The 12967-nt window shown below is 37.7% G+C and overlaps 1 protein-coding gene across 2 annotated transcripts in view; it reads left to right on the top strand.

Annotated features, from left to right (window-relative positions):
- The first annotated feature begins 826 nt into the window (after nucleotides 1-826).
- The window catches only part of UBXN2B (UBX domain protein 2B), a 32815-nt gene continuing 20674 nt past the window's right edge, over nucleotides 827-12967 (top strand). For both annotated transcript variants that reach the window (XM_007487090.3, XM_056823946.1), the window contains exons 1-2: nucleotides 827-1395; nucleotides 8447-8553. In XM_007487090.3, the coding sequence (XP_007487152.2) occupies nucleotides 1222-1395; nucleotides 8447-8553 (281 nt within the window). In that variant the 5' untranslated portion in view covers nucleotides 827-1221. The remainder of the gene's footprint in view (nucleotides 1396-8446; nucleotides 8554-12967) is intronic.

The raw sequence follows: 12967 nt of genomic DNA on the forward strand, positions 1-12967 counted from the left end.
ATAGAAATTAGAACATGCACTCTAATGTCCTTTCCAATCCTAAATTCCATGAAACTATGATTCAAATAAAATATTAATAAGAATACTCTAATTTCCCTATAACTTAACTTTAGAAATGTTGGGTCGAGAGTGTCCCCAAAGTCCTAGACTTCAACAGAGAAAACAAGTGTCAAATTCAGATATTTCACTGCCTCCATACCTTGTACTGTCTTAACACAGTTGCTACTAAGTTAAGTGGAAGAACACTATCAGAGTCCCACAGTTCTTTTTATCATGGACTCAACACACCGAAAATTCTTAATCTTACAAATCCCATCATAAAGCTGACCTTTTTCCTGATCCAGTAATGGATCGATCCAGGGGAAAACAGAGTCTTGCAATTTCTCTTGTTGTCCTACAGATGGCAGCTATGATAGCATAGAATCTAGGCGGGGGAGGGGTGGTGGTGACGGGGAAGGCAAGTCACAGTTTCCGAGCCTCAGTTTCCTTATATGTAGAGTGCGAATAAGAATGGTAACAGTAACTGGTATAGAAATTCCTTTCACTAAGGAACATCAGTGTAACTTTGTAACTTACAATCTTAAGGAGTTTGCCAGGCCACATACACAGGTTAAGTAATTTATCAGAATCATAGAGCTAGTATGTGTCAGAAGCCGACCCAACACGAGCTCAGGAGTTTTGTTTAAGAAGGAAAACAATCCACAAACACCGAAATTTTTAATCTTCATCTGTCCAACTCCTTGCCCCTCTTCTCCCGGAAGAGCTGGTTTATGCGGCCGCTAGAAGATAGAAGTAGCAGAGACCGGAGGGGGCGGGGCCAGGAGGCAGGTGCGGTGACGTCAGGGGCTGCTGGGTGTCCTCCCAGTCATTCTTGGAAGGGGAAGCCTAAGCCGTGTACTACGCTCCCTCTGCCCGCTCCCGCCACCTAGGAAAAAAGCGGGGAAACCAATCCTGGGAGAGGAAGCGGTCGCTTTAGATTCCTTCTGGCCTCAGCTCCTCCACTAGGAGGGAGGGGAAGGGGGTGTCAGGGTAGAAGGGTCCCCTACCCCGTGCTAGAAGCAGGTGCGTCCTCTCTCTGGGGCGGCGGCGGTTGCCCGGGTAACGCGCTCCCCCGGAAGTCCCCAGAGCCTCTAGGAAGGCGAGCCTGACCCGTGGCGGCGGCGGCGGCGGCGGCGGCGGCGGCGGCACCACCGACTGCGGCAGCTTCGGTCCCAGCGGAAGATGGCGGAGGGCGGTGTAGCTCACCCGGGCGAAGACCGGGGAGAGGAGGAGACTGAGGCGGCCCCAGTCACGGCCCCGGTCTCGGCCCCGCCGACCCCAGGTGGGCATCGTCAGGAGAAGAGACACTCGGGGTCACGTGCAGGGCCCAGGCCTCCCACCGCCCGCGATTTGCAGGTATGGAAGGAAGGGAGCGCCCGGGGCAGCCTCGCGGCGGAGGAAAGGAGAGCTGGGGGCTTCCGACGGTCCTCCTTCCTCTCCCCCCGATCAGCTGGTGTCCCTTCCCCCTTCTGCATGGGGTGGGGTACGAGATGAAGCTTGCTCTGAAATCCACCCCCACCCCACACACTTTCCCAACCCCTAGACCCCCTCCTTGTCTCTGGTCCATTCCTTTCAATGCCCTTCTTCCTATCCCGCCTCTGGCAAAAAAGAGGGGTTAGGGATGGAGTCGTGATGGTGGTTCGGGATCATTATTAGAAGCAAGTTAGGAAGCACTGGCCAGGGTCTCTCCCTAGCCCCCTGATCCTTTGTCACCCCAGAAAAGCACTATCGCGGAATTAAAAATCAGTGTGTCAAAATGAATGAGGGACAATGTCACAATGTAGAAGTTAAAACTTCGTGAAAATTATATCCCGGACCTTATTTTCTCATCACTCTAAACACATTTCTCTTCCCATTCCTCCTCCTCCTCCTCCATTCTCAGCATATTTTATTTTATGCCATTGTTGAAACCAGATTAACAGCAGCTGTTCTTTGAGAATTTTTTTGGCCCCTATTTCATCGTCTCGCCGGTGTTCCACAAATTTTATCCAGAAGAAAATCTTCACGTAGAAGTTGTACACATAGAAACATGAGTACTTTTAAAAAGTTTCTTGATTTTTCTACAACCTTGGACTGTTTTTTGTTTTGTTTTGTTTAAAAAAAAAAAACAAGCTCTTACCTTCCGTCTTAGAATCAATACTGTGTATTGGTTCCAAGGCAGAAGAAAAGTAAGGGCTAGGCAATGAGAGTTAAGTGACTTGCCTAGGTCACACAGCTAGGATGTGTCTGATACAGATTTGAACCCAGGCCCTCTGATCTCTAGTCCTGACTCTCTACATACTGAGCCTCCCAGCTGCCCCTTGCATTGTTTTAAAGAACTGAAATTTGAATAAGTGAGTGACTTTCCTATCTCAGTCTAATTTCTTCCATTTTAGTAGGTGATGCTTATAACTTGATACCTTTACTTGAGAGGTATTGAATAGTAGCATGATCAATCAGTGTAAACATTTATCAAGTTCTACTGTGTGCCAAGTATTGTACTAAGTCCTGGAGATACAAAAAATCGGCAAAAGAGGGTTCCTCCCTTCAAAGAGCTCAGGATCTAATGGAGACAACAAACAAATGTGTACAAACAAGCTATATACAGGAAAAACAGGAAATAATTAAAAGAATGAAGACACTAAAAATAAGAGTAGTTGGGAAAGACTTCTTGTAGAAGATGGGATTTGAAGCCAAGAAGGCAGAGATGTAGTGGACAGAGTAGTAGGCCAAGCTGACAAACTTAGAAAGGAAGTGAGAGTAATATAAGTATGAGACTTGAAAACCAAAATTGTCCTTGAGAGAAACAATTTGATATTATAGAGTTGTTAAACACAAATGCCAGCATGTCCAGGAAAATACACAGTATACTAAAATTCAGTTCTTTACTTGCTCTACTTTAGACACATTTGAGTAAACACATGGTTATATTTTCTTTGAAAATCTTTAAGGAAAGAACATATTCGGGCCAGATCAGTCATCCATTCTAGTAATAATTATGCTTCAATTCTTAAGTGAAAAAATCCTTTAGTGGATTTATAATCTCATTAGTATGAATATTCTTTTCAACTCATCCATCCCTTTTCATCTTGTGCAGTTCTTGGTTACATCCTCCATATGCCTGCCATAGAATGCCTATCCAGCTCACTAAAGACCTTTTCATTTTTTTTCCCAGTAGTAGTATAGTTTTTTCTCTGCTTACCTATAGTTATTGCTCACTTTCACTATGTGACTGGCACTCTTACTTTCCCAATAATACATCCATACATTCCCACGATATTTTTTTAACAATAGTTATTCCTCAGTAACACCTTTCTCCCACAATACTCTTTCTTATGTTAAAAAATTAAGCAAAATTGATTTAGCAACCAGGCCTTACAACATATAGAATATAATCATTCTGCATATTCTACTTTCTTTGCTCTAAATCCATTCTTACAATTTTTCCCAGGTTTCTCTAAATTCCTAGTAATCAACATTTCTTACAGTTCACTAATATTTTCATAATATTGGTATACTACAGTATATCCAATAATTTCTTTCCATTACCCTATGGGCCACAATTTTGATTCTTTAACAATTATGATGTCAACATGGAAATGGGTTTGAATCAAGAACACTTGTGATACCCAGTGGAATCACGCATCGGCTATGGGATGGGGGGGAGGGGAATGATCTTTGTCTCCAATGAATAATGCTTGGAAATGACCAAATAAATAATGTTATAAAAAAATTAAAAAATAAAATAAAATGAGGATCATAGAATTTCAATTTAAAAAAAGTTATGATGTCTCATGATTTATATAAAATTATGATGTCCTGTAGTATCACTAGAAAATATTCTTATTAAAAAATTGTTTTTGTGTCAAGAAACATGCTAATAGATATGCTTGTGTATAACATTTACTCATGTATTTTTTTAAGTTGCCATTTGAGTTGGTTGTTCTGTGATGAATACTCATATATGAGTTATGTTATTTGTATCCTAAGTTCTACAATATCAATTTCTCATAATATCTTGGAGTTGATTGCTTCAGCCTACATCTTTTATCATTTGTTATCCATTCTAACTAAGTTCCATTGTAAAGTCCAAGATGTGATATCAGTCAGCCAATTTTCTATTTATAGCATTTGTACTGATGAAGCTACTAGTCCTCTATAATATTGTTTTGCCTAGAATTATGTTTTCATGGAATTATATAACCTTTTTCAAAGGGGTATGCCTTTATACACAGCTAATTACTTTTTAAGTTCCCTCCCCTTTACAAAGTCAAACATCTATTATATGCATAGATGATTTTAAGTATGTGTTAAAACTGCTTTATTTCAGAAGTGTGACCAAAAAAAAATATTAGCTTTGAATTGCAGCAGTATTTCACAGATATAGTTGATGTGATTGTCAAGGATCTTCTACGGTAAATAACGGTCCATTAAACCAATAAATTACTGGGGGAAGGATTCCCTTTGCCAAAAAAATTGTAGGGAAAATTGGAAAACAACTTGTTCAAATCAGGCTTATTTTAGCATCTTACTTCATGTTCCAAAGTAAGCTCCAAATGCATATATGATATGAATATTAAATGTTATATCGTTTTTTTTAAATAGAGAAGAGTGTGTAACATCTTTTCTTGTTATGGTTAAGATAGTTCTTAATTAAACAAGATAAAAGTGCTCATGAGCGAAAAAAGAATAGTCACAAAAATCCAGGGAAGAAAGATGAATAAGAGAAAGTGGTTTCCAGGGTCAAATTTGATAGATAAATTGAGAAGGATTGGGACTAAAATGAAGCTATCAAATGTGGTAAGTCAGACTGGTTGGGCCATTTCAATTGAAAACCAAGATTGCAGAGGAATAACTGAAAGGAGAGGAAGTGGAGGCAGCAAGCATAAGCAATTTTTTCAAGTAGCTTGACTGAAAAATGTAGAAGAGACACAGGATGATAGTTTCAGGAGAAAGATCAGATTTAGTGAAGATTTTTTTTAAGGATCTGGGAGACTTGAGAATTTTTGAAGGCAATAGGAAGAAATTTGTTGAAACAGATAGATTGAATATTTGGGTAGGGAGCAGTGATTGAAGAGGCAGACTGCTGGAGAAATAGGGAGGGGATGGATTTAAGTGTCCATGTAGAGGTGTCATTTCTTTGGACTTAGAGAAAAGTAGGAGAGAGTGGAGATGATACCAAGGGACTTTGAGGTGAAGAAAATGGGAGAAGAGGGAACTCTGTTAAATGGCCTCAGTTGTTGTGGTGTTTTGTTTTGTTTTTTGGTTTTGTTGTTGAGGCATAAACCTCAACTAGGTGAGTTTAGAAAAGCTTAAGGAAGAAAGAAAAGGTTTGGAATAGTTTCTGTGTGGTGGGAGATAGGGATTCATTTAGGGAGGAATGACAGAATTGCCTTGCTACAGTGAGGATCCAGTTAAGGTTGGATCAAGTTTGAATTTGTAATGAATTCAGTCAGCACAACTGTGGGATTTCTTCCAGCTTCATTCTGTACTTTGTGAGTCAGAATGAAAGAGGTGGCTAGTGGGAGTAATTCATGACTGGAGTTTTAAAAGAGAATAATGATTGATAGGCAAGCTTGGTGGTTCAGTGGATAGAGTACCAGACCTGGAATTAGAAAGATTCATCTTCCTGAGTTCACATCTGGCCTCAGACACTTACTTGCCATGTGGCCCTTCAGCAAGTCATTTTATCTTTTTTGCCTGTTTCCTCATCTGTAAAATGAGCTAGAAAAGGAAATGGCAAACCATTCCAGTATCTTTGCCAAGAAAATCCCAAATGGGATTACAAAAAGTTGGACACCACTGAAGAACAACTGAACAGTAGGTGATAGGACAAGGAGACAATGAATTAAAAAGTATTGGACAGTGCAGAGTTGGAATGGCTATCCATTCAGTTGAGGTTAGATAGGGAGTAAAGTCAGAGTAGGGGCAATGAACAGAGAAAGTACTGAGAAATGGAGGGAATGGAAGTCTTGATGTGGGCAAAGAGATGAAGGAAAGGTAAAGCAAAGGAAGTGAAATGATAAAAAATTATGGTCCAATAGGAAAATGTCAAAGTTTATAATTAGGGAAGTACAACTCTGCTGTATAAAGGCAAGATCTAATGTGACCATCCCAATATGTAGTTGAGATAGAGAGTATATAAAGGAAACGGTCACTAAAAGGATTTTGGAATCTGACCTGAGCCCTTCCTAGAGAAGATTTTATCTTTGGAAAGAATCCTTGGCTGCCTAAATCTTGTCTTCCCCCTACCACCAAGTAATCATGCTTAATTTGATTGGGTAGAGGAAGGGAATGCATTTCCTAACCTAGGATGATGGAGCATATCTGGAATAATTTTATTCCTACTATTTCCAACCAGGCAAAGGAATAAGAGATTGAATGATGCTTAAATTTAGAGCCCTTCTTTCTAACTAACTAGCTGTGTGAATTTGGGCAAACCACTACATTTCTTTAGGCATTAGTTTTCTTCAAGTAAGGAAGTTAAACTAGATAATCTCTAAGGTTTCTTCCAGCACCAGAGTTCTATTTTCAGTTTTTACTTTATATATATATATACATATGTGTGTCTGTGTATAAAATCTCTCTTTGAATTTCAATTTCAAAAACTAATTTATCTTTACTTCCATTTGTAAATATTTGGATCTATCCACTCTACAAATATTTGTAAAGCAAGTTAAATATAAGTACAGATGCTAGAGCTATAATTATTTTTTAAAATGACAGTCCCTTCCCTCGAAGAGCTTGTTTTCCATTTGGTTGGAAAAGAAGGAAGATATGTACATTAATAAGTATTATGTAAGATGTTGGGAATGGTAGGGACATAGGAAATATGAAGACATAATGCTCTAGGAAAATCTGAAGAGGAAAAGAAAACCTTTACGTAGGAGAATAAGGAAAGGCTTATGGAGGTGGTAGCACCAGAGCTAAAGTGAGAATCATTTTGAAAAGTGTGATGAGGAAAAAGTGAATTCATGAACACATGAAGTAGGAGATGACTTGTTAGGTTTGGGGAACACTTAGTCTAGTCAAAATAGAACACAGTATACTTACCTTTCCCCTCTACTATTGTAATAGCCTTCTATGTGGTCTTCCTGTCTCAAATATGTCTCCTTTTCAATTCATCTTTCAAATCGCACAGTTCTGAACACTCTTTTACTTAATAAAACTCAAGTGATTCCCTATTACCTGTAAAATGAAATGTGAACTCAATTTGGTTTTAAAGCCAAACCCAACCTATATTTGTAGCCTTATACATTACTCCTTTTCCCATCCTCTACTGTACTGTCAAATTGGCATTTTTGCTCATTGTCTCATAGGATTCTCCAGCTCCTTTCTCTAAGAGGCTTTTGCTCTAACTAATCTTCATTTTTAGAATTCACTTTCACCTCACCTCTCTGAGTCCATAGTTTTCTTCCCGTCTCAGCTCAAGTAACTCCCCATTATCTTGCATTTGCTTTGTATATGTTTATAGGTACATGTTAGCTTCTCTGATAGAATATGAGCTCCTATAGAACAGATATGGTATTATTTTTTGCTCTTTATCCTCAGTACCTGGTTCATAAGTACTTAATATAGACTAATTGATTGATTGAAGTGGATTAAAGTGAAATGAGGCTAGTAAGTACAGTGATAGATTGGGGAGGTACTTAAATGTCTGCCAGGCTTAGAGGTTTCTTTTTTATCCTATTAGCACAGAGGAACTTCAGAAGATTTTTTGAAGAGAGGGATACTTGATCAGAGTTATACCTTAGAAAGTTTCTTTTTAGCATCTATGTGAAAGAAAGAACTGAAGGAAGGAAGATCAGTTAGGCAAGTAATACAGTATTTTAGGCATGAAGTGGTAATTTAAACTAAGCTATGAATTTGTGGTGGGATGGTGGTATAATATAACTATACATGTTATTAAATCATTAATTACTTCTTTTCTTAAACTTAAATAAGTTACAGAGGTAAAGTATAAGGAACTTGAACAATTTAGAGTTATCTATATTTCAGTAATTTAACAACTTAAATGTTTTTATGGAATTTAAGAAGAAAAAAAATAAAATTCTAGAAAAACTTAACAAAGGCATTTAAGAGTAAAAAGTTCTTTAAAGGTAATGTCATTCTTATATTTAGTGTTTGTAAACATTAAGCAGAAAATTGAAAATAAGTGAGAGATTTTTAATTTTAAATGGGAGAATTTAATTTTTCTCATGATGTATTCCTAAACTAACCCACATTAGTAATTTTATTTATATTTATTATATTAAAGAAAAATATCCCCCTCCTTTATAAGTAAGATCAATTATTCATATTCTTATTAAGAAAGAATTTTTACCACTTCAATAGCTGTATTTTGTATATGTGTCTAACTTTTTATGTGACCAGAAAAGTTTATTTTTAATTTTACGTATTTTCACAGCAAGCTTCTTCTGTTTTCTAGTTGGCCTTAGCAGAGTTATATGAAGATGAAGTTAAGTGCAGATCATCATTTCAATCTGAGAAACCCAAGGCAAAAGTATTTAAAAGCCCAAGAACACCACCTCAAAGGTAAGTGTTCTATAATCTTCTTTGATTTGTAATAATTTTAGAAATTTAGACTAAAAAAAGTAATTTCCAAGTAATTTTTCATTTAAGTATGATATATGTGAGTCATTCTAATACCTGAAATTTTTAGATGTTGTTTAGCTTTGTTTCCTAGAGGAAATACATTATTAAATTGTTTTTAGTCCATTCAATAGCCCCTTTTCGTTTTTATATCAATCAGTCAACAACATTTACTAAGCACCTCTTGTGTGCCAGGCACTTTAAGTATCATAAAAATTTGACTCCTTTGCCTTCCTTCTTGTTCTAGATATCACTCTTATTTGGAGATTGTGCCCTTCTTATTGTGTTGATTTTGTTTTTTGTTACTTGATATGTTACCCAAATTAACATATTCCCCAAAAGCTTCATTCAGTAGTTAAAACAAAAAACATTACTGTTTTAATTCCCCTGCAGTAATTTAATTGAGAGAATCATTTCTTTCCATATTTGTAAAGTATATCTGTCAATTAAAGCATTTATTACCCATACTACACCAGCAGTCAAGTGCCACAAAGAGATGTGGTTGCCAAATCTTCAGCAACAGCAGTTTCTCCAGTCTGCTGGCCCTGCTTCCAACCTGGTCCTTGAAGCATCAGCCAGGATTGTGACCCTGTGAAGAAGGGACCAACCATCCTCATCACCAACAACTAGTGACCAGCTACCACCAACATGCCAGGCAAACTAGTCTAGCTGAAGCAGTAAGGCACCCTGAGATGGACACTGGAGGTTCCATGTGCCAAATTGATCAAACAATTCTTTACTACTACCTCATTGATGAAGATAATGTGGGATACTAAGTCCAAGAGCCTCATAAATAGCAGTGCCCTACCCTGAAGCCACCAACCCTGCTTTCATACTTGACCTTTGAAGATTTATAGAGAAAGCTACTCTTTGGAGAAGGCACTAAACATCTCTTCCCATACCAACACCAGCGTCCAGTCAACTGCCACCATGAGCAAGTAAGCCCAAAAGCCCTGAGAACATCAACAACTTCCAGACCACTCATCTTATTTCTACCTAGCCCTTGCAAGGTATGATTTCTGTCAATTTGCTATCTACCCCTTACAATCAGTATTTTCAGGAAAAATTTTTATCTAATTTCCTGAAATGCCTCATAGTGCTACAGAATGAATGTTAGATTTGGAGTGAGGAGTGGGATCTAGTCTTAAACCCTTTAACCTCTCCGACCTTCAGTTTCTTAATCTGTAAAGTGAGGATAATATCTTCTAAAGGTTGTTGTAATGAGACATCATATGAAAATATGTAAGTTCTAGAGGAGAAATCGTGAGCCTTTGGTAAAGTACTGAGAACAGGCTGACCCAACAAGACTTGAGCTTGGTCCTGATCCTGGTCTCATGAGTTGTAAAAAGGTCATCTAGACCCATGGAAAGATGCAGGCAAACATGGGTGTGAATATAGGCCTGCAGTGATATAGGCTTCATTTACGCATTTCCAACTCATACAGTAACTGGCTTACTTTTCTCACCTTTCTTATATATTCTCTATTCTTAGAAATGGACAGTTACAGACCCATAAGTGGTCTACGTTTAAATTTATTTTTAATAACATAATTTAATTTTTTAATAATTTAAATTTAAATGGTCTGGGCAGGGAGCTATAACTACCATCTAACCATTACCTCACCCAAATTCTTCTGGAAGACCTATCTAGTGTCAAGTACTTGGTTGTTCCTGTCCCTGTGACCAAGGAAGACCAAGACTATCTGGGCTGATGAAACAAATAAGGTTCTCATCTAGCTTGGGCATTCTGGTTCCCTCCATAGTTCCTGCTGTAAGAGTTAAGCCAATTTACAAGTAACAAGGCCATGATGTCTTCTCGTTCACTGCTGCCCAAATTTATTCTTAATTCAATCATACTTCTCCTACAGTTCATTATTCTAACAGACAGTCCCAGATAGGTAAGTATATAGCACTAGTACCAATTCAGAGGCTACTACTCTACTCTGATATTTAAGGGAAGACCTCTCTTTCCATCTGCTTGATTCTGGATTTTTTTCCTGCTTCGGGGGCTGTTGCTTCAATGGAGGAAATGTTTTACTTTGAGGAGCAATGTGAAAATAAAAGCTAATTGTAGAATTACTTTAGCTCTTCAGCACTGAAAAGATAGCAAAAGAGCTCATACAGTTTCTGAAATTATAGTAGGATAATGTTTTCAGAGCTTCTCAGTAAGGTAAGATACCTTGCTGTGAATTTCTTTATGCTTGTTCACAAAACCTTTGTCAAGTATGACTGTGATATTCCATAATGCAAGTGGATGGATTCCTAGTCTTCTCTTCTCAATTGCATCAATTTATACTTTTTACCTGGCTTTGTTTCCTCCAATATTGCCTGTTCTGAGATTCTCAAAAGGATTAAGAGTCCACTCTAGCCTAGCACTTCTCCCTTACCCTTACTGTCCAATTATAAACTTTCAGAGAGTGTTGGGTTTCATCTACTTCATCAGAATAACTTGGTACTATGAAACCACTCAGTAGAACTTCACATTTCCTAGAAAGAGGGTATAATTGACAAAGGAAAAGACAGACTCGGTACAGAGATACCAGAAATGTCATAATCTGAGCCCAAGAGAGTCCCATAGAATGTGAGAACATGGAAGGATTTTCCCAGTCAAGTACTCAGAGGACTACTTCACAGTTTAAGAAGCCATCCAACAGGATCAGGAAGCTTTCCACAACTAAATGACAAATTCCTATTACAAATAGGATAAAGTTGAACAAATTCTGGAGTTTTGGTGGAGAGGGTGGGTATGAGGTATAGCAGTTTTCATAGTCTCACTTTTGAATTGTTAAGAGGATAAAGATAACCCAGTCTGTCATACTGTGACTCTAAACTGTAAAAGAGAAACTTGGGAAACTAGCTACCTTCCATTTTTCTGACCTGTTAGAGTTCCTTACTGGATGCCACACAAATACAAGTCATTCCTTCTACCTTTAAATTGATTGGGGATCTCTTTTCTGAGTTGCAGAATTCCTTTGTTATAGCATAGATGGTCTCATAGATATAGAAGCTATGGATCCTCCTTTGACCGTCTGTGGCATAGAAAGTATGGAATCTTCTGGCAGTTTCTCATTTAAGGGATGGGGTGTCAATAACCACGCTCTATTCTTAACAATTTGAGACAGGCATAGACTTGTATGAGGACCAAATGGATACTTCTCAGGTTATGATCATGGTCAGGTTCTCCTATACTGCTGCTTCCTTCACTATCTTGGAAATATTTACTTATTATATGGTCCTAGAAAAATGGGGGTCTTGAAAAGTAGAATAGAGAGGAACCTGGGCCTACCTCAATCTTGATAGAACTTCCAGAATTATGGGGTTTGTTCAGACATAGGACCTCATAGGCTGATCTATTTCTGTACCCCACCTTCCCATCTTCATCTGGAGATCTTTGTGAAGTAGGATTCCCAGGCCAAGTCATTTTTCTTCCCTTTCTACTATGTCTTCCATTAGGTCCTTTTAGTAGTGAGAATTTGGATATTCTATATTTTACATCAGAGATGCAATAAAGAAATCTCTGTATATGGAAACAACAATAAGGATGTTATTGGATTGTAAACAACCCATGTGTGGGCTATATAAACAATTTGTCATACTGTTCTAAAAAATAAGATAATGTATACAAAGTGTTTTTCAGGGTTTAAAGTGCTGTTATGTAAATGTCAGAAGCTAATTATTATTTTTTCCTAAGAGGCTCCATAATTCTTGAACTTTACTTCTTTCTATTTTTCAAAATTGGTCATTTTGTATATTTGGGGAAAATAGAAAAAAAGTATTAGTAGCAAAAAGCAAGGAACTTATTAGGGAGCCCATAGGGGAAAAAAGAATAAACAAATTTATAAAGAAGGAAAAGAGTAAATAAATTTAAAATAATTGTGTACAATAAATATTATAGTATGAAAGAATAAGTTCAAGAAATCTCTGATGCAAGGGAAATTTTACAACAAATTATGGCTATCAGGAAAGAAGAACTTAAAGGTCTCAAAGAAGAAACAAAAAAGTCAAAGAAGATAGTAGATCTAAGGTAAAAAATAGAGAACCTTTTCAAAATAGCAGATTTCCTGAAGAAAACCACAGATTTGAAATTTTAAATATACAGAAATAGAAAGAAAATCTGAGGAACAAAACTGATACTATTGGAAGAACATTTGACCATAGAGGGCACCACTATCCCCTCAGTCTCTCATGCTTGCAACCTAAGAGACATCCTGAATTCTTCACTTCTGTTTCTAAGTCTAGCCCTTATCTGATATACCATGCTACATGAAAAATGATTCACCCAGACTTCTCAACCCCACTCTGTCCCCTGATTCAGTCTATGAATTTCACCCTTGCAACATTTCTCCAATATGTCCCCT

The sequence above is a fragment of the Monodelphis domestica genome, chromosome 3, assembly GCF_027887165.1.
Source record: "Monodelphis domestica isolate mMonDom1 chromosome 3, mMonDom1.pri, whole genome shotgun sequence".
In the NCBI taxonomy this organism is placed as follows: domain Eukaryota; kingdom Metazoa; phylum Chordata; class Mammalia; order Didelphimorphia; family Didelphidae; genus Monodelphis; species Monodelphis domestica.